General features: G+C 40.0%; 1 protein-coding gene across 2 annotated transcripts in view; it reads right to left on the bottom strand.

The window, feature by feature from the left end:
- The window catches only part of LOC134582804 (G patch domain-containing protein 4), a 38,730-nt gene that overhangs the window by 6,971 nt on the left and 8,426 nt on the right, over window positions 1-23,333 (bottom strand). Inside the window, exons 3-7 of one of the 2 annotated variants that reach the window (XM_063439459.1) lie at window positions 13,443-13,494; window positions 13,187-13,231; window positions 1,875-2,006; window positions 733-806; window positions 156-248 (exon numbers count right to left, since the gene is read on the bottom strand). In XM_063439459.1, coding sequence (XP_063295529.1) covers window positions 156-248; window positions 733-806; window positions 1,875-1,953 — 246 coding nt within the window. In that variant the 5' untranslated portion in view covers window positions 1,954-2,006; window positions 13,187-13,231; window positions 13,443-13,494. Of the gene's footprint in view, window positions 1-155; window positions 249-732; window positions 807-1,874; window positions 2,007-7,566; window positions 11,015-13,186; window positions 13,232-13,442; window positions 13,495-23,333 lie in introns of those variants that run through there. The other variant, XM_063439458.1, reaches the window with a different exon arrangement.

The raw sequence follows: 23,333 nt of genomic DNA on the forward strand, positions 1-23,333 counted from the left end.
CCCGCTCAAAAATAAACAGGCAGAACACCATACACGCATGCTTTCTTTGGGTGTATATTTACTAAAAAGTTTAATAATAAAAATCAATGTAGTGTTCCTTTAAACTGTTTTCAAAGAGAATGAAAATTCAGCATTCCATTTCTCTGTTTCCTCACCTGGTCAGCTTCCACCGAGATGCTGGCAGCCGTTTTGTTAAAAACATGATCCCACCAGTGAAAGGTGAACTGCTCCGCAGAGTCATGACCCACCTATAGACACACAATCATATGTAAAGACAGGAAGCACATGGATTAGATCGGTATAGAACATGAACAGAATTATGTCAGTGGAGAAGTGTGTTACTTTATAAAGTTACTTTTACTAAATTAGACGTTATAGAAGGGACCCCCAAACTCTTGCATCATGATTTCACAAGAATTTCCATTGTAGAGCATAAAGAAAAAACATTTTGTAAATCATGGGACATTGCCAGGTAGATCACATGTCCATCTTGCTCCAGAACAGGGTTAGGCAACCTTTGGCATTCCAGATGTGGACTACATCTCCCATAATGCTCTCACAGCCATAATGCTAACAAAGCATCAGGGGATATGTAGTCCACAACGTGTACTATTGTACTATTCAGCTATCGTCCCAATGTGTGTAGGTGTTAAAGCTGGTCTGCCTACAAGCCAAATGAACAACAAACTGGTAAGGCATGATTTTGGAACCTTTGGCTTGACTGCTCCTTACCCCGGCTTTGTCACACTTCACTTTCACCTTGATGGCTTCCGAAATTCCACTTTCCCTTTTTCCAAGGCCCTTTCCTAAAAAAAAAGAATTACAAAAAAAAAAAAAATCAACATTTTTCTTTTCATAACTGTAGCTTTACATTTCCCACAAATAATAAATTCCCAGCATTGCAAATCTAATTTCAGGAGTACTGACTTTGTTTAAACTGTTAAACTCTTCAGAACTTGTTTCACAAATTCACAAGATCTTCACAACAGAAGACACATGCTCACTTTGCCTTTTATTAAAAGATCCGCAGCCAGTAAAAAGGTAGGTGAAAAGAATCCAGTTTGTTTTGCAAACAATCCTCCGTCCTCACCAGGTGAGATTGTGTTTTGGATGGAAGTGCTGCACAAAGGGAATTGTGGGAACATTCCAAAATTGCATCAAATGCTGGTCTGCGCAAGAACAGTCTTACATTTAATGATAGAAACAAGAGTATCCAGAACCTAACTGATAGGTCGCTATTAGAACATGCTATTAATGGAGTTAACTAAGCCAAAGGAACAAATAAAAGCTAAAAAATAAATATATTTATTTTTTTATCTTAGTGTCTTCTTTTGAGTTTTTACATTCACAGGCCATGCCCCCTCCTTTAAAATAAATAAAACACACCTTTGGAGCCTACGGCGCATTTGCCAATCAGTGTTCAGCATGTTGACGCCAAAAATTGTAGGCCTGTCAGTTTGACAAACACTAAAGGTGTGCGTAGGGCCAAACAAACATTGCCGTTTCAAGGAAACGGCAATGTTTATAATAAATACAGGAACGTGGTCTGTGCACAAAAACCACTCTATTAACATGAAGTGGTTTTGGCGCTTGGAGTGTCCCTTACGATTCCAGTAAGATTTGCCAATTTAAGCAGATCTGAGATCAGGAGAGGGAAGAGAGGGGGAATATTAAATCCCGGCATCCATGAGCACCAGGGGGGCTAATAAAAGCTGCCCAACAACAGTCCACCGATCCTGTGCGACAAAGTCAGTGTGCCGGGTGATCGAGAATACTGAGTGCATGTCATGTGACTTGACTTTGAATGATCCGAAATGCTTCTGTAGATTGTTAGATATTGCTCTTGCGGTAAGGGCCGTGTGCCATCCAGTTACCTTCAGTCCAGCCATGTTTCTGCAGCTGCTCCTCCGCAAACCTCATGCCCTGGCTCTTCGGGGCGGACGGTGTACTCATTTTACACGTTGGGTTATAAAGAGATGTATTCCCCAAATTCAGACGTCTGAAGTCTGTACACATGGATGAAAAATACAGAGAAATACTATTCAGATTTCAATTTTCATGATGCAGAAACTAATATCATGGCTACAAAAATAACAGACAGGAGGTTGTATAAAACCCCAAAAGGTAGAAATTCTGCGCTGACAGTTTCACAATCACATTAGAAATTCAGTTTTCAGGTCACTATAATTCACTGTGTATGGTTGTTTACTAAATTGTGAATTGCTGGGGAATTTACCAAATACAAATTTACAAAACACAAGAAAAGGAACCTCACTCCACTTCCACTTAAAACCGGGTGCTTAGCCGAAGCAGGACCAGTAAATCCAGATCATGTATGATAAAACATAACCGTATGCAGGCACTCACGGAATTAAAGCCATAGGCAGATTTATTGGATCAGAAAAGCACAGCAACGTTTCGATCTATGAATAGGTCTTTATCAAGCTTGATAAAAACCTATTCACAGGTCGAAACGTTGCTGCCATCTGCGCCTATGGCTTTAATTCCGTGAGTGTCTGAAGACTTTTTTTGTTTTGTCAAATACAATTTTATGTCAGAACAGCCAAGTTGGAAAATGTACGATTTAAATTTTTTTTTCCCCCCGTTTTATACAATAGAACAGATATTAGGCTGCGCCACAATTCTAAAAATATATATTGAGATAATTTAGAATTATTAACAACAAAAAAGTGTACTTACAGTAAAAAAGCCAATCAGAAAGATTTACAGTCCAAAATAAAAGATATAAAAAAATAGTAGGAAGGCCAAATTATGTGGTACAAAGATGATTAAAGCGTGACCTTTATGTACTTTTTTTTTGTGTGGGAGTCTTTAGATAACTTTCTTTTGATCTGGTTAAACCATAAGGAAAAAGAAGAAACTGAAATAGTGTAATATGTCACGAGCAGGTGATGGGAAGTATGCAGGACGTAGTAGTACTACACACTTCCCATCACCTGCTCATGACATATTACACTATTTCAATTTCTTCTTTTTTCCTTATGGTTTCTCATAATATTCCTTATGGTACATCATAATTTGGACTTCCAACTATTTTTATATCTTATATTTCAGACTGTAAATCTTTCTGATTGGCGTTTTACTGTAAGAACACTTTAATAATACTTCTAAATTATCTTAATACACAGTATCTCACAAAAGTGAGTGCACCCCTCACATTTTTGTAAAACATTTATTACCGTATATACTCGAGTATAAGCCGAGTTTTTCAGCACATTTTTTGTGCTGAAAAACCCCAACTCGGCTTATACTCGAGTCACTGTCTGTATTATGGCAATTTGCATTGCCATAATACAGACAGGGGGGCTGTGGGGGCTGCAGAGAGTTTACTTACCTCTCCTGCAGCTCCTGTCAGCTCTCTTCTCCTCCGCGCCGTCCGTTCAGCACCTCGGTCAGCTCCCAGTGTAAGTCTCGCGAGAGCCGGCTCTCGCGAGACTTACAGTGTGAGCTGACAGAAGAGCTGAATGGACGGCGCGGAGGAGAAGAGAGCTGACAGGAGCTGCAGGAGAGGTAAGTAAACTCTCTGCAGCCCCCACAGCCCCCCCACTGAACTACCAATCCCACTGGACCACCAGGGAAGGAGAGCCCCCCTCCCTGCCATGTATCAAGCAGGGAGGGGGGACGAAAAAAAAAAATCGAAATAATAAAATATTAATAAGTAAAAAAAATAATAATATTACAAATAAAATAATAAAAAATAACAATAAAAAATATTAAAATAAAATATAATAATAATTAAATAAAATATTAAAATAATTAAAAATAATAATAATAAAATTGCCCACCCCCCACAAAGGCTCTGCACACATACACACAAACGCTGCACTCATACACATATGCTGCACATACACACATGCTAAATATTAAATTAATATAATTTTTTTAGGATCTAATTTTATTTAGAAATTTACCAGTAGCTGCTGCATTTCCCACCCTAGTCTTATACTCGAGTCAATAAGTTTTCCCATTTTTTTGGGGTAAAATTAGGGGCCTCGGCTTATATTCGGGTCGGCTTATACTCGAGTATATACGGTATATCTTTTCATGGGACAACACTTAAAAAAATGACACTCTGCTACAATGTAAAGTAGTAAGTGCGCAGCCCGTGTAACAGTGTAAATTTGCTGTCCCCTCAAAATAACTCAACACACAGCCATTAATGTCTAAACCGTTGGCAACAAAAGTGAGTACACCCTTAAGTGGAAATGTCCAAATTAGCCATTTTCCCTCCCTGGTGTCATGTGACTCGTTAGTGTTAAGATGTCTCAGGTGTGAATAGGGAGCAGGTGTGTTCAATTTGGTTTTATTGCTCTCACACACACATACTGGCCACTGGAAGTTCAACATGGCACCTTATGGCAAAGAATTCTCTGATGAGCTTAAAAAAAAAAAAAAAAAAGAATTGTTGCTCTACATAAAGAAAGCCTAGGCTATAAGAAGATTTACAAGACCCTGAAACAGAGCTGCAGCATGGTGGCCAAGACCATACAGCGTTTTTTCCACCCCTAAGTGGAAATGTCCAAATTGGGCCCAAAGTGTCAATATTTTGTGTGGCCACCATTATTTTCCAGCACTGCCTTAACCCTCATGGGCATGGAGTTCACCAGAGCTTCACAGGTTGCCAATGGAGTCCTGTTCCACTCCTCCACGACGACATCACAGAGCTGGTGGATGTTAGAGACCTTGCGCTCCCCCACATTCTGTTTGAGGATGCCCCGCAGATGAGCAATAAGGTTTAGGTCTGGAGACGTGCTTGGCCAGTCCGTCATCTTTACCATCAGCTTCTTTAGCAAGGCAGTGGTCGTCTTAGAGGTTGTTATGTTGGAATACTGCCCTGTGTCCCAGTCTCTGAAGGGAGGGGATCATGCTCTGCTTCAGGATGTCACAGTACATGTTGGCATTCATGGTTCCCTCAATGAACTGTAGCTCCACAGTGCCAGCAGCACACACTTATCTTTGTACTCCTCACCTGGTTGCCACCACACACGCTTGACACCATCTGAACCTATTAAGTTTATCTTGGTCTCATTGGACCACAGGACAAGATACCAGTAATCCATGTCCTTAGTCTGCTTTTCTTCAGCAAACTGTCTAGCGTGCTTTCTTGTGCATCATCTTTAGAAGAGGCTTCCTTTCGGGACGACAGCCATGCAGACCAATTTGATGCAGTGTGCGGCGTATGGTCTGAGCTGACCCTCCCACCCCTTCAACCTCTGCAGCAATGCTGGCAGCACTCATAAATCTATTTCCCAAAGACATTCTCTGGATATGATGCGGAGCACGTGCACTCAACTTCTTCTGAGTGGAACCTGTCCTGTGAAACCGCTGTATGGTCTTGCCCACCGTGCTTCAGCTCAGTTTCAGGGTCTTGGAAATCTTCCTTTAGCCTAGGCCTTCTTTATGTAGAGCAACAATTCCTTTTTTCAGATGCTCAGAGTTCTTTGCCATGAGATGGCATGTTGAACTTCCAGTGACCAGTATGAGAGTGTGTGAGAGCGATAACTCCAAATTTAATACACCTGCTCCCCATTCAAACCTGAGACCTTGTAACACCGAGTCACATGACACCGGGGAGGGAAAATGGCAGATTGGGCCCAATTTGGACATTTCCACTTAGGGGTGTACTCACTTTTGTTGCAAACGGTTTAGACATCAATGGCTGTGTGTTGAGTTATTTTGAGGGGACAAAAATGTACACTGTTATACAGACTGTACACTTACTACTTTACATTGTAGCAGAGTGTCATTTTTTTCCAGTGTTGTCACATCAAAAGACATAAAATATTTACAAAATTGGGGGGTGTATTTTTATAATTGTGGCGCAACCTAATATCTGTTCTATTGTATACCACTCTTTTCTTCGAAGGTCTGTGAGAGCCTGAAAAATTTTAGGTTTTGCTGCCTGTCTTGAACACACCCTCCGGTTGGTCACTTAGCGCTGATCCATCAGTTGTCTGTCTACCCTTTTCCCCATTTTATCCTAAATGTGAAAATTCACTGATCAGTTCCCAATGATGCAACATTTAGGAAAAGGCGCAGATTGTGTTAGTGAATTAGTGTGTGACCCAGAGACTGGACATTTAGACTCCAATAAGCAGGGTGACCGTATCTTATGGAGATGTACGGGAAAATATATTATATATATATATATATATATACACACACACAAACACACATATATATACACACACACAGACACACACTGCAAAACAAGATCCACCACCACATGTTTCATATCCTGAAAGGAAATGGATTAAAGGGACACTATAGGCAACCAGGCCACTCCAGCTCATTGAAGTGGTCTGGCTGCAGTGCCCAGGGTCCCTGAATCTTGCAAAGGTAGAAGGACTTCCGGGTCATAAGTTGACTTTAGGTCGCCTAACTGATGCTGGACGGTATCACGTTATGCAAGAAGATATCGAGCGTCACCTGAAACCCCATGGGAAAGAATTATACAATGCTTTTCAAGGGGGCTGTCCTAATTCGCTTGCCGCGCAAGTGCATTAGGTCCCATTGTCAGTGGAGAAGCCCTGGCGAATTCTGACCCAGCACCAAGCAAGGGGTGCATTATAGGGAGCTATAGAGATTGAAATAAATTTTTGTATTCCTAGCCTATAGTTCTCCTTTAATCAAAGAAGGATTTTAAAAATGGCCTATGTAGCTTAACCTTTTGATTTCACCCTAAAATATTTGCCATCTACAAGGCAGGACTTTAGTTGCTGCCTATAAAACATGAAGATGTATATTATATCTCGGGGATTAATAGATATTTTTACAGAGCTGATTGCCGATACAGATTTTCTGTCGTCTATTGCGCAGATTGCCAATAACCAGAAACGATATGCTCAACATTTAAAGTTTTTAAAAAGCAATAAAATTCTTTACACAAATCCAACATTAACTGAACATGCTGATAGCGACCCCACTCATATTACTCTGAGACAGCCATTACATGTTGGGATCAGCCCGTGTAATGACCTTGCCTCTAGTGAATATGTTTTAGATTTTTTTTCTCTTATATAAACTCTGCATGTAGTTAATTCACCATTTGGGTTCATTGTTAAATGGCGTGTCGTGGATCTGTGAGTGATCTCCTGCACAGGTGATTGTATATATGACATAGCAGCCAACCTTCACTAGCCCTGCCGTTAGCTCCACTGAGCGGATTGTCTCAATACAGTAGCATCTGGGGCCACAGGCGGAGGCAATTGGAAGATCGCAGGTAAAATGTAAAATGATTCGCAAACAATCTGACTACTGAAAATGGGACAGTGCTAGGGCACTATTAACACATCTACCAGCTGTAGTGATTATGGTGCTTGGAGTGTTCGAACAATTCGACTTTTTACCTGGGGTGTACCAGGTACCACCCCTGACTTTACTACTTCCTGCAGACAGTCAGAAGTTCTTGTGTTAGCTGACTGCTCTCACTGATGAGCTAAGCCCTAAACACTCCTGGGCACCAAAACCACTGCGCCGTTAAATTTTCTAAAATTTATTTTTCTTCATTTTTTAAAGCATGTTTATTTTAAAAACAAAAAGGAATTAAAGACCGTCTGGTATCACAAAAGTATATTTCATATAACCAGAGCTACAAAGCGTACAAAGTAAAATTTCAATATTAACCAAGTGGTTTATCCACTAAACACAAAAATGGCTAATTAACAGTATTTATTAACTAAGGGGATTTTCAACAACATACTGAAAGAGGTGGCAGCAAGTACTAAAACACTGGAAACTGCATGTATGGCACAGAGTAACGATTTATTTACTTTAAACTAGAATAGCGTCTGATAATATACTCAGTGTACTAAGGAGTGGACACAAATGAATTTTTTTTTAGATTTGGAGAAAGAGTGAAACTATGAGAGCCCCCCTCAGACAGTCAGTGGGACAAGGAGAATGACATATCTACCAACAGGAAGATCAAATTATCAGACACCAAAAAAAAAAAAGGTAAGGTTTGTGTCATCAGAAGAATTACTCCCCGTGAAACAAGATTTTCACAAAATAAAATAAAAAATTCAACCAGCGTTCATTGTAGTATCGCCTAGGCTGTCAATATAAAACATACATAAACAGCACAAGAAAGGACAGAACAGCAATTTTATTTTGCCCCACGTGTCCTCAGTAAGGCTGCGGCCATTTCTAGCCTTTTGTCAAAGTACAACTTGACAAAGGCACAGTTCTAGTTAAAACATGAGAGATTGAAAAAAAAAAAAAGAAAAAAAAAAAAGAAAGATGGCCGGACTATCCTTTGTTTATAAAGCATTGCATCATGGTCTCTGATGTCATGTCAGCACTGTAAAAACATATCCCACTCGGTCTGAGATTGGTGGGGGTTACACTCATAGACAGCCACTTGCAGCTTCATAGTGTAACTCCATTTCATATCAGACACATGGGATATATCTCTCAAAGTGATGACATGAAAACAAGGGAGCAACATTCCTGGACCAAAACAAACTGTGTTAAAAAGTCAACCAATATTAATGTGAAAGATTGTAAAGTGCGAACAATTTTTGTTTTGTTTTGTGTTTTCATTCAATCCCGTTGTCGCTCAAGGAGTTGAATATTTAGGCGAAAGTTCAAATGCTTATCGCACTCCGTTAAATATCAATTTCTCCTGAAGCCAGTCTGATTAGATCAACCATCATTGGAAAAATGTGGTCAAAATACGTTGCTCCACACAATTTTTTGACTTGACAAATTTTTGCTCTTTTTAAGTAAAATGGCTTGTGTCGCAAATGACCAACTTGCTCTGTATCTTCATGACTTGGCTGGTCTGTGTCCGGAGGTCTATCTATACTGGCGTTGTGAGCCAATACAGCTAATTTTGCCCTGGCCAACACATCATCTATCGAAAAGTTTGTTTGCTTAGGACAATATTTTAAAAGCAAGTTATGGTAGACTTCTAGGCTTCCTGTGTGGCCAAACTCCGTCAAATGTTTTAAATCACTCCGAAGTTCTCCGTCGTTTACAAAGATTCCAAGTTTTGAATGCGCCACTCCATTTCTTGAGATCCAGATTCTTGCTCGCTCCTGGTTTTCAGATTCTGACATTTCTTTGTGGGAACATCGTTTGATTCCATTTTCAGATTCCCATTCGTGCACATTTGTGATATGGTGAAGAACGGAGACCCACCTCTCTCTAAGTAAGTCAGGATTGCCCTTGCCAAGATAACAGGATGCCCAAAAATGGTTTACTATGGCATTAGTCCACGGAACAAGCTCTTTGCACGTTGGATCTCTTGCTAGGTTTTCAAGTTTTTTGCGTAAGCTCTTGCAGTAGTGCCAGACATCGAACTGATGGTTAATTTGTTTATATTCCTCCATCATTATTTTTCTAATGATTTCATGCCTGTCCGTCACCAAAACTCCAATATTGAGTCTTTCCGCTAAAACGTTTTCCATACACGTAGAGAATGCCAATGACTCCATTGAGCTGGACGAGGAGCTTTCACTCACTTGAATTGTGTTGCATTCTATTATTTTTTGTGTACTTTTCTCCACTATGCAATAAGTGCAATATTTCTTACCATAACCCGGACTGTCACATTGCCCATCTGCAGAAAGGGACAATACCCGTCCCTTCAGACTGCTTAAAATAAGGTTTCTTTCTTTACGGTAGTATAAATTCACTATTGGGAACAAATAATTTTGTTGGTATGCACGATGAGTCGTTATTGAAATAAACTGCACCCCAAAGATTTCAAAGAGTTCATATACTTTCTTAAAATCAGAACCACTGAACACTATTGCGGCGCTAGCCAGTATATTGCCGCATGATTTTCTGCCAACCATCGGCTGGCTTTTCCAAAATAGACAACGATGTTTCTTTTTGCAAACTGTGTACACGGTAAGCAGAGTTCCAGATGTACTCTTCTCTATATCTATTATCGGAGCGGTGCATTTAACAGGGAATTTACACGTTTGGACAGAACGTAACAGCTGATCGAGACATGTCTCAAAAACTATAAATTTTCTTTCAGCAACAGAAACATCCGGGGTGGGCTCGGTTACAAATTCTATATCTGTAGAGTGATTTTCAGGAAGGAAATCGGGATTAATCGAGTCAATATTAAACATAGCTGCATCCAATTCTTGATCCCTTAATGCAGAAGAGGTTCGTGACACAGGTGTAAAATGACTTTCACCGACTGTTCGAGGTTGTATTGCTGGTAAAAAATCAACATCCATTTCCTCTGTAGCCAACGTTTCTGGTTTAGGCAATTTCTTTCGTTGAGATTTTGCTTTAGAAAACTTTTTTGGGGGAGCTTGTGAAAAGTCATTTGTGATGGAATTTTTGGCAAGTGGATCTATAGCTTCATCACTTACATCAATCCACGTATAGGCGTCTTTACATTTGACCAAGTTCCATGTTGAGGTTGATACATGTTTTTTGCTTATGATATTTATAGTTTGAGCGGAAGCATTCCTACGGCCAAGGAAATGAGACGTAGAAGTTCCTCTATTTGCTTTCTGGATAATATCAGTGTTTGTGTGTACGCTGAAACATTTTCCTGGGTTTGATATTGTATAGCTGAAATCCGTTAAATAATTGTGATCAAACGCAAATGAAGTAGGTTTACTAGCACTTCGGACTGATGGGTCAACAGGCTCGTCCATTTCAACATCCGGATTACTTTCCTCTGACACAAGGGCCAACTCGTTCACAATAGATAAGACGCTGGGCCTTGGAAATTTTGTTGGTACTGCATAACTTTTCAAACACAAGTTGGTTCTGGTACCAGAAACAAACATATCGGATTCAAAATGTTCAGAACAGATACGAAAGTAGCTTTTGCCTCTACGCTGCATGATATATTGAACGACAGCATCAATATTGTCAAAATAGTCGCCACTAGCTTGCAGCCATGCTTTTATCCTTTCCGCCGAATTTGGAAATTGATGCAACGCGTAAAGTTTCGATTGGAATCCGGGAGTTCCATCCTTGCTTTTGCAGCCATTAACCATACACTTACGCATTTTGTCTATTTAAGATAAAAGAAAATAGACACTTGTAAGGTAAATAGATAGTAGTTGATCGTTGATTGATACAACAATAGCAATGATATTTGGCAAGATCACTTCTGTTATATCCCCACCCCCTTCCAAACAGCATCTGGCGCAATACATGAATTCCTGACAGAGCGGTTCTCACTCCCAGAGCTGCAATGCTAGTTAGTTCTGCTAACATTTCAGACACTGATAAGACAACCTGGATAGCAAAGGAATATGAGCTAGAAAAATTGGTAAATGGACAAAAAGGGTTTAATGTGACGGCGGGGACACAAGTAGAGGGAGGGGGATAAATATGGAGAGGACACATGTAGGTGCAAGACAAATTATTTTACAGAAATAGAGAGATGTCAGGGGGAAGAGGATAGTCAAACACAAAGCTCTGATAACACACTTTATTTCACACGTGCAAGTACTCTACACAGGCAAGCGGCTTCATTTTTACAGTCAATTCCTGCACACCAACACAAGCACAGCGCTATCATTTTAGACACCATAACCTAAACGGGAGAGGAATATGGGGAAAGGAACACAAGTGGAAGTTGGGCTCGTAAAATTCATGAAGAGACAAAAAGTAGTGATGTGACTGCTAGGACACAGGTATGGAGTAAACGGGTAAATATGGGGAGGTGCAAGACAAAATATTTTACAGATAACAGGGGGAAGATGATACAAGGATAGTCAAACACAAAGCTCAGATAACACACATGCAAGCACTCTACACAGGCAATAAGCTACATACTTACAGTCAATTCCTCCACACCAACACAAGTACGCAATCTATTAGTAAAAAATATTACCCTGTATTGCAACAAGACACCCAAACTGGCACTCTGGCTACATTTGCAAGTGTAAAAAATATTATAGAAATAAAGCAGAAAAAGAATTTCAGAAACTCATTTTATTAGAAATAAAAAATGTATAAACACACTACACAAATCTAAACAGCTGACAAATGGCAGAGAGGGAAAGAAAGATAATGTAGAGAAAGCCGTATAATTAGACAGATGTAAGGAGGAATTTTTAGCAGGAGCTGCACACCTGTGAAAAAGGTAGTGAAGGAATGACTGTGCACATGTGTAGCGGGTGCGGACATCATAGCATACAGACCACTTTATTTTACATTTATTTTTTTAGATGTGTATAAACGGCACCTGTAGTATGAGGTGTATGAGGTGAACTCGGTATAAGGTGTAGAAATGCACTATGGAGGATGAACTAATTTACCCCTAAAATAACAGCCTTCGGATTGGTGAAGAAACATACACGTCAGGGATGTTTGTCACACCATGAAGATTTTGTGATCACTTCAGGAACAGAACTACAGTGGATCCGATTTAATTTAAAACGTGCTAATTGAACATCACAACCTGCAGACTCCAGAAATTTTCATTGGATCACTCACGACTTACGTGAAAGGCCACAAATTGATCAGCTTTAACATTGCAGACTACTTCAGATCCATTTAAGTTCCTGTATGGGCCTATTTGAGCTAGCCGACAGAGCTACATGTAACATCCACGGTAGGTGGCAAAGCAAATTTAACAAGTAAGGATTTCTTTTGCTATTGCGCTTTTATTTTAAATATATTAATTAAATCAAAGCAGGATTTTTTTTTTTTAATCAATGCAATAACAGGTCCCAAGCACAAATACCACTTCATGAAGTGGAACTGCTTTTAGTGTCCCTTTCACCTAAATAGTACGTATTTGTTTACATATCATATAATGTAATAAATGGGGGGGGGGGGGGGGGGGGGGAGGTTGTTTCCTCCTATGCTTACCAGTATAGATAAACCAATATAAGTTCAGATGAAAGGACAGCCTGGTACTTTCTTATTGCAATTTGTTTGAGTGATTAGTGAGAGAATCAAACAGGCCACTCTCAGCCAATCACTGCGGCCCATCAATCACTGGTATGATTCGGCACAGTTAATGCGGAGTAATCTTCTCAACAGCTACACTGTGCTGTGGGAGATGGAGGTACGGGCTGCTAGGGATTTTTGTTTGCCAAACAGAATGAGAATGGTTGGATACTTAGAGTGCAGAGCACAGGAATCTCCAGTCACCAAAAACACTTCAATGATTTCTTAAATATCTACATACATATACAAATTAAACAAAAAAAAAGCTTTGACATCTTACCGAGATTTAATATGTCCGAAGAAAACGATGTTTGATGGTGATACACTGAAAGAAAAAAAATATATATATACACACATGTAAGTAAAATATACATAGAATTGTCTAGGTTTTCAATGATCACAGATTTCAGAATGCAAAACACAAAAAAAATTACATTGTAGAAGAGAGAGCGAGAGAGCGAGAGAGAAAGAGATGTTATATGTCTGCGTCTACTGCTCACAGTGTATAAAAAAGATTATTATTTATTTAAACTTACCTAGTAATGATCGAGGGAGGATTCGTCTGTGAAATTACCATACGTGATCATCCTATATGAAACAACAACAACAAAAAACATGTAAGGGATACATTCACTGAACTGGAGTTTAAATCTTATCAAGTGCTAATTAAATGTAAAAAATAAATGTAATTATATATTTTAATAAAAACACACAAAGGACAGGTCGCGGTGAGTGAAATCTTACCTTTATTCCAGTCTGCTGGTGCTGGCTCTGCCCCTGATATGCCTGCTTGGCTGACATCAAAAGTGATGATCTTAGCCAATCCAATGCGTTCCCATTGGAAAGCAAATGAGGCGGTTTAGGGGCGGAGCCAACAGCAGCAAACTGGAATAAAGGTAAGATTTTACTGTAGTTAGAGGAGCCAGTTGGGCTACATAGTGATTTTAACACTATATTGTCAGGAATACGGGTTTGTGTTCCTGATCCTGTAGTGTTACTTTAATGATGAATCATGTTTTTGGACACGTATATTATATTATTAGGTAAGTATTATTAAGTGATAATAACAAACAGACACATATATAAGTATATAATAAGGTATGTAGGGACGTGTATAACAAACTGAAGATGTTTATATCTAAAAAATTTTCATATAAGACAGTATATAAAGGGTAAAGTGTTCCTAACACAGCGAGTCCAGCTACACCCTTCTCTGTGTCACGGAGCTGGCAAAGATAGATAATGTACTAACCAATTAAATAGTTGAGTTTTGTACCACTCTTTGGAATACATTGAATGAAATGTCTGTAAGAACCCTGACGTTTTGCTTAATAAATGAGAACACTTTATTCTGCATACCAACAGGCTGACCCCGTGTGAACTAATTTCTTCTCCCAGCTAGCTGCCTGTCAAAGCTCACCGCGACCACAGCCCTGGCTAATCAGCATCTCCTCATAGAGATGAATTGAATCAATGCATCTCTATGAGGAAAGTTCAGTGTCTGCATGCAGAGGGAGGAGACACTGAATATCAGTCACACTGTGCAGCTCTGCCCCAGGAAGCACCTGTAGCGGCCATCTGAGGAGTGGCCAGTGGAGGTTTCACTAGGATGTAATGTAAACACTGCCTTTTCTCTGGAAAATCACTGTTTACAACAAAAAGCGTGAAGGGAATGATTTCACTCACCAGAACAAATACAAAAAGCTGTAGTTGTTCTGGTGACTATAGTGTCCCTTTAAGTGCTTCCAGAAGTTAGCAGCAAAGCAGATGGTAATCTTAAAGAAAAGATACCAGGGCGCAAACATCCTGATCTAATTAGAGGCAAATTAAACGTAACAAATTGGAGCCAAGCTGGGAAGACTTTATTAAATATTCTGCAAATTGAGAATGAGAGTGCAGTGTGTGTGTATGAGAGTGCAGTGTGTGTGTATGAGTGCAGTGTGTGTGTATGAGTGCAGTGTGTGTGTGTATGAGTGCAGTGTGTGTGTGTATGAGTGCAGTGTGTGTGTGTATGAGTGCAGTGTGTGTGTGTATGAGTGCAGTGTGTGTGTGTATGAGTGCAGTGTGTGTGTGTATGAGTGCAGTGTGTGTGTGTATGAGTGCAGTGTGTGTGTGTATGAGTGCAGTGTGTGTGTGTATGAGTGCAGTGTGTGTGTGTATGAGTGCAGTGTGTGTGTGTATGAGTGCAGTGTGTGTGTGTATGAGTGCAGTGTGTGTGTGTATGAGTGCAGTGTGTGTGTGTATGAGTGCAGTGTGTGTGTGTGTATGAGTGCAGTGTGTGTGTATGAGTGCAGTGTGTGTGTATGAGTGCAGTGTGTGTGTATGAGTGCAGTGTGTGTGTATGAGTGCAGTGTGTGTGTATGAGTGCAGTGTGTGTGTATGAGTGCAGTGTGTGTGTATGAGTGCAGTGTGTGTGTATGAGTGCAGTGTGTGTGTATGAGTGCAGTGTGTGTGTATGAGTGCAGTGTGTGTGTGTATGAGTGCAGTGTGTGTGTGTATGAGTGCAGTGTGTGTGTATGAGAATGCTGTGTGTATGAGTGCAGTGTGTGTGTATGAATGCAGTGTGTGTGTATGAGTGCAGTGTGTGTGTATGAATGCAGTGTGTGTGTATGAATGCAGTGTGTGTGTATGAATGCAGTGTGTGTGTATGAATGCAGTGTGTGTGTATGAGTGCAGTGTGTGTGTATGAGTGCAGTGTGTGTGTATGAGTGCAGTGTGTGTGTATGAGTGCAGTGTGTGTGTGTATGAGTGCAGTGTGTGTGTGTATGAGTGCAGTGTGTGTGTGTATGAGTGCAGTGTGTGTGTGTATGAGTGCAGTGTGTGTGTGTGTATGAATGCAGTGTGTGTGTATGAATGCAGTGTGTGTGTGTGTATATGAATGCAGTGTGTGTGTGTATGAATGCAGTGTGTGTGTGTATGAATGCAGTGTGTGTATGAATGCAGTGTGTGTGTATGAATGCAGTGTGTGTGTATGAATGCAGTGTGTGTGTATGAATGCAGTGTGTGTGTATGAATGCAGTGTGTGTGTATGAATGCAGTGTGTGTGTATGAATGCAGTGTGTGTGTATGAATGCAGTGTGTGTATGTGTGTGTGTGTAATGCAGAGTGTGATGCAGAGCCTTGGTGGGGGGGTGGGCATTTTTATTTTTTATTATTTTAATATTTTCTTTGTTTCATTAAATTTTTGTATTATTTTTTTTATTTTATTATAATTTTTTATTTAATTATTATTTTTATTTTATTATTTTTTTTATTATTATTAATATATATATATATTTTTTGTCCCCCCTCCCTGCTTGCTAGCTGGCCAGGGAGGGGGGCTCTCCTTCCCTGGTGGTCCAGTGGATGGGCACTGTGTAGGAGGGGGCTGTGGGGGCTGCAGAGAGATGTTACTTACCTTTCCTGCAGCTCCTGTCAGCTCTCTCCTCCTCCGCTGGTCCGTTCAGCACCTCGGTCAGCTCCCAGTGTAAATCTCGCGAGAGCCGCGGCTCTCGCGAGATTTACACTGTGAGCTGACAGAAGAGCTGAACGGACCGGCGGAGGAGGAGAGAGCTGACAGGAGCTGCAGGAGAGGTAAGTAACATCTCTCTGCAGCCCCCACAGCCCCTGTCTGTATTATGGCAATGCAAATTGCCATAATACAGACTATTGACTCGAGTATAAGCCGAGTTGGGGTTTTTCAGCACAAAAAATGTGCTGAAAAACTCGGCTTATACTCGAGTATATACGGTATATAACGAAAATTAACAATAGAGAATCAGAACATGAAAGTACTAACCCAAACATACCATGAAAAAAAAAGATAAAATCTAAATAGATATATACTTCTATAAAACTGTGTGTATAATATAAATATCTGGTAATTATTAACCGTGTGTGTGTGTGTGTGGACTCACGTGTGCGCACACACTGCAGACAGATCTAACTGCATTTGCGCTCCGAGTCTAGTGGCGGTGTCATTTACACTGCTTCAGCCAATGTTTGGCATTCTGCATGTCGTGAGGATTGTGTACAGCTGCTCGGCCATGGAAACCCACTTCCAGAAGATCCCAACATACAATTTTTGTGCCAAATGTTTAGGCACCTGCCAGTCCCGCTCTGTGAGTATGCGTGGTCTGCCATTTTGTTGGTGGCGTCATATGGCAATGCCACGATTAATGGCACTGGGCTCTTTAGTTTGACTACTTGTACTGTCAATGTTTATCTATGGAGATTTTGTGAATATGTGCTGTATCTTAGGCACCTGTAAGCAAAGTGGAAAGCTGAAACACCTGAACTTAGATTACACGGGGAGTGCACATTCTTTTGGCCATATTGCGTGCTCAAGCCTCCCGAGGTCTGACTCAGGGCCCCTTATTCCCCACCCCAGCCACCTGATCAGCAAGCAGGCTTACTTCACTGAGGGACAAAAAGTGTGTGTACTGCAAGTGCCTCATTCCTCCAATCAAATAGAGCACTGATTGAGCACTCAACGTCCTCATGCAACGTGTGAGTTAGAAACGGATCTTTATGCAGACGCATCATATAGTTATCCGCAGTGTACACAAACCGCTTCAGTGAGATGAAGTTGTCTGGGTACTTATAGTGACCCTTTAATGTCTATAATGTACAATTTTAAAATCATATGAACTTAGAAACACGAATACCAAAAGCAATTTTAGCACGCAAACTAGCTTTACGCAGACACCTTCCCCCGACTCCTTTACCCGTGCAGACGCCCTGCACACAGACGTGCGTTCCTTGGGCCCTCCACGCAGACACACCTCTCAGTTATCAGTTACTACACTCAGACACTACACACAGATTAAACTTTCAGTGGGTGCATGTTTTTTTTAGGAAATAGGAGGTGGCGCCCTCTCTCATCATAAGTTAACTACATAATTATGGAAATTTCTCTATAACAGAAATAAAACCTTACAAGTTCTTTTTTTTTTTTTTTTAAACATAATTAAACACGGTCTTATCACAAAACGAAATTTTATTTAAAAAAATTAGATATCTGCATTTAACCTGCAGAATAATGATTTACTTTGAACTAAAAAAAAAGTGTCTGATGATATGCTCAGTGTAGAAGCTCACACAAGGAGGGTTATACAACAGGGGAATATTAAATTCTGTTTTAATTCCTAAAAAAAAAAAAATCTTAAAAGGGACACTATAGTCACCTGAACAACTTTAGCTTAATGAAGCAGTTTTGGTGTATAGAACATGTCCCTGCAGCCTCACTGCTCAATCCTCTGCCATTTAGGAGTTAAATCCCTTTGTTTATGAACCCTAGTCACACCTCCCTGCATGTGACTTGCACAGCCTTCCATAAACACTTCCTGTAAAGAGAGCCCTATTTAGGCTTTCTTTATTGCAAGTTCTGTTTAATTAAGATTTTCTTATCCCCTGCTATGTTAATAGCTTGCTAGACCCTGCAAGAGCCTCCTGTACATGATTAAAGTTCAATTTAGAGATTGAGATACAATTATTTAATGTAAATTACATCTGTTTGAAAGTGAAACCAGTTTTTTTTTTTCATGCAGGCTCTGTCAATCATAGCCAGGGGAGGTGTGGCTAGGGCTGCATAAACAGAACCAAAGTGATTTAACTCCTAAATGACAGTGAATTGAGCAGTGAAATTGCAGGGGAATGATCTATACACTAAAACTGCTTTATTTAGCTAAAGTCATTTAGGTGACTATAGTGTTCCTTTAAATAAACAGACTGTGCAATAAAGAAAGTTTAAACATAAGATTTCACTTTACAGGAAGTATTTAGGAAGGCTGTACAAGTGACATGCAGGAAGGTGTGGCTACGGATGCATAAACAGTGATTTAACTCCTAAATGGCTGTGAATAGAGCGGTGAGATTGCAGGAACATTATCTATACAACAAAACTACTTCAATAAGGTAAAGTTGTTTTGGTGACTATACTGTTCCTTTGAATCTTATTCCCATATCTCGTGAGTAAGGCTGCTGCCATTTTCTATATTTTATCAAAGCATGAATTGTCAAAAGGCATGGTTGTAGCTAAAACATTACTGAGAGATTGGAAAAAAGACAGGACTGTCCTTTGTAATGTATGGAATGATTGTCTAGACCTGTGTTAGTTCCCTGAGATCACATCATCACTGTAACACACATATCCTGCTCTGTCTGTTATACTCACGGATGGCATTCGATACATATAGCCACTAAATTTAGCTTCATATACCATCAGGCACAGTATATTAATGTGAAAGTCTGTACAAAGTGCGAAAATTATTTGTGTTTTTTTTTTAATTCAATCTCTTTGTTGCTGAAGGACTTGAATATTTAGGTGGACGTTGAAATGTTTATCACACTCAGTAAACATCAATTTCTCCTGAAGCCAGTCTGATTGTATCAGCCATCATTGGAAAAATGTGGCCAAAATACGTTGCTCCACACAATGTTTTGACTTGACAGCCTTTGGTTCTTTTTGAAAAAGATGGCTTGTGTTGGAAATGACCAACTTGCTCTGTATCTTCATGACTTGGCTGGTCTGTGTCCGGAGGTCTATCTATACTGGCGTTGTGAGCCAATACAGCTAATTTTGTCCTGGCTAAGACATCATCCATCGAAAAGTTTGTTTGCTTAGGACAATATTTTAAAAGCAAGTTATGGTAGACTTCTAGGCTTCCTGTGTGGCCAAACTCCGTCAAATGTTTTAAATCACTTCGAAGTTCTCCGTCGTTTACAAAGATTCCAAGTTTTGAATGCGCCACTCCATTTCTTGAGATCCAGATTCTTGCTCGCTCCTGGTTTTCAGATTCTGACATTTCTTTGTGGGAACATCGTTTGATTCCATTTTCAGATTCCCATTCGTGCACATTTGTGATATGGTGAAGAACGGAGACCCACCTCTCTCTAAGTAAGTCAGGATTGCCCTTGCCAAGATAACAGGATGCCCAAAAATGGTTTACTATGGCATTAGTCCACGGAACAAGCTCTTTGCACGTTGGATCTCTTGCTAGGTTTTCAAGTTTTTTGCGTAAGCTCTTGCAGTAGTGCCAGACATCGAACTGATGGTTAATTTGTTTATATTCCTCCATCATTATTTTTCTAATGATTTCATGCCTGTCCGTCACCAAAACTCCAATATTGAGTCTTTCCGCTAAAACGTTTTCCATACACGCAGAGAAGGCCAATGACTACATTGCGACGAACGAGGAGCTTTCACTCACTTGAATTGTGTTGCATTCTATTATTTTTTGTGTACTTTTCTCCACTATGCAATAAGTGCAATATTTCTTACCATAGCCCGGACTGTCACATTGCCCATCTGCAGAAAGGGACAATACCCGTCCCTTCAGACTGCCCAAAATAAGGTTTCTTTCTTTTTCAAAGTATAAATCCAATATTGGAAACAAATAATTTTGTTGATATAAAAAAATGAGACTATTTTGAAATAAACTGCACGTCAAATATATTAAATAGCGCATATACTTTCTTAAAATCAGAACCACTGAACACTATTGCGGCGCTAGCCAGTATATTGCCGCATGATTTTCTGCCAACCATCGGCTGGCTTTTCCAAAATAGACAACGATGTTTCTTTTTGCAAACTGTGTACACGGTAAGCAGAGTTCCAGATATATTCTTCTCTATATCCATTATCAGAGCAGTGCATTTAACAGGGAATTTACACGTTTGGACAGAACGTAACAGCCGATCGAGACACGTCTCAAAAACTATAAAATTTTCTTTCAGCAACAGAAACATCCGGGGTGGGCTCTGTTACAAATTCTATAACTGTAGAGTGATTTTCAGGAAGGAAATCAGGATTCATCAAGTTAATATACATAGTGGAATCCAATTCTTGATCCCTTAATACAGAAAAGGTTCGTGACACAGGTGTAAAATGACTTTCACCGACTGCTCGAGGTTGTAAACAGGAAATATTCATTTCCTTTGAAGGTAACGTTTCTGGTTTAGGCAATTTCTTTCGTTGAGATTTTGCAGGAGAACACTTTTTTGGGGGGAGCTTGTGAAAAGTCATTTATGATGGAATTTTTGGCAAGTGGATCTATACATTCATCACTTACATCAATCCACGTATAGGCGTCTTTACATTTGACCAAGTCCCATGTTGAGGTTGATACATGTTTTTTTGCTTATGATATTTTGTGTTTGAGCGGAAGCATTCCTACGGCCAAGGAAATTAGACGTAGTAGTTCCTTTGATTTCTGGATAAAATCCGTGTTTGTGTGTACGCTGTGAAAGTTTTCACTTTGGATTGATGTGTCAACAGGCTCATCCATTTCAACATCTGGATTACTTTCCTCTGACATATGAGCCAACTCGTTCACAATAGATAGGACACTTGGCCTTGGAAATATTGTTGGTACTGCATTGCTCTTCAGATATAATCTCGTTCTGGTACCACAAACAAACATTTCAGTTTCAAAATGGTCAGAACAGATGCGAAAATAGCTTTTAGTTCTATGCTGCATGATATATTGAACGACAGCATCAATATCTATAGCTTCATCACTTACATCAATCCACGTATAGGCGTCTTTACATTTGACCAAGTTCCATGTTGAGGTTGATACATGTTTTTTGCTTATGATATTTATAGTTTGAGCGGAAGCATTCCTACGGCCAAGGAAATGAGACGTAGAAGTTCCTCTATTTGCTTTCTGGATAATATCAGTGTTTGTGTGTACGCTGAAACATTTTCCTGGGTTTGATATTGTATAGCTGAAATCCGTTAAATAATTGTGATCAAACGCAAATGAAGTAGGTTTACTAGCACTTCGGACTGATGGGTCAACAGGCTCGTCCATTTCAACATCCGGATTACTTTCCTCTGACACAAGGGCCAACTCGTTCACAATAGATAAGACGCTGGGCCTTGGAAATTTTGTTGGTACTGCATAACTTTTCAAACACAAGTTGGTTCTGGTACCAGAAACAAACATATCGGATTCAAAATGTTCAGAACAGATACGAAAGTAGCTTTTGCCTCTACGCTGCATGATATATTGAACGACAGCATCAATATTGTCAAAATAGTCGCCACTAGCTTGCAGCCATGCTTTTATCCTTTCCGCCGAATTTGGAAATTGATGCAACGCGTAAAGTTTCGATTGGAATCCGGGAGTTCCATCCTTGCTTTTGCAGCCATTAACCATACACTTACGCATTTTGTCTATTTAAAATTAAAGGAAATAGACATCTATAAGGTAAATAGATTGTAGTTGTTAATTGATTGATTCAACAATAGCAATGATATTTGGCAAGGTCATTTCTGTTATATCCCCACCCCCTTCCAAACAGCATCTGGCGCAAAACAAGAATTCTTGACAGAGCGGTTCTCTCTCCCAGCGTTGCAATGAAGGTTAGTTCTGTTAACATTTCAGACACTGGTAAGACAACCTGGGTGGGAAAGGAATATGAGCTTGAAAAATTGGTAAAGGGACAAAAAGGGTTTAATGTGACGGCGGGGACACTAGTAGAGGGAGGGGGATAAATATGGAGAGGACATATGTAGGTGCAAGACAAATTATATTACAGAATAGGGAGATGTAAGGGGAAGAGGATAGTCAAACACAAAGCTCTGATAACACACAAACCTTAAAGGGACACTATAGTCACCAGAACAACTACAGCTTATTGAATTTGTTCTGGTGAGTAGAATCATTACCTTCAGGCTTTTTGCTGTAAACACTGTCTTTTCAGAGAAAATGCAGTGCTTACATTACAGCCTAGTGATAACCTCACTGGCCACTCCTCAGATGGCTGTTAGAGATCCTTCCTGGGCCATGGCTGCCTAAAATGCATCCAAACATTCAGTATCTCCTCCCTCTGCGTGCAGACACTGAACTTTCCTCATAGGAGATTCATCTCTATGAGGAGATGCTGATTGACCAGGGCTGTGTTTGAATCGTGCAGGCTCTGCCCATGATCTGCCTCTTTGTCAGTCTCAGCCAATCCTATGGGGAAGCATTGTGATTGGATCAGGCTACCACTTCTAATGATGTCAGCAGACTGCTTGTTTTTCTGAGTCTAACAGCATGCAGAGTTACAGCTTCAGGCTTGAATACAGTAAGATTTTGCTATATTTATGGAGGCATGAGGGGCTCAGGGTGGCTAGATTGTTTTAACACTATAGGGTCAGGAATACATGTTTGTGTTCCTGACCCTATAGGGATCCTTTAATTCATACATGCAGTTAGCTACATTCTTACAGTCCATTCCTCCACACCAACACAAGCACATTGTCAAATAGTAAGATTATTAGCCTGCATTGCAACACTTTTTACAAACACGCCACACACACACACACACAGTCTGGTTTAAACTTATCATTTGAATAGTAAGTATACTATAGAAATAGCACGGAAAAAAAGAATCAGAAAATTATTTTATTAGAAATTAAGTAATATAACACACATGTCCACAAATTACAATCTAAA

The sequence above is a fragment of the Pelobates fuscus genome, chromosome 13, assembly GCF_036172605.1.
Source record: "Pelobates fuscus isolate aPelFus1 chromosome 13, aPelFus1.pri, whole genome shotgun sequence".
NCBI lineage: Eukaryota > Metazoa > Chordata > Amphibia > Anura > Pelobatidae > Pelobates > Pelobates fuscus.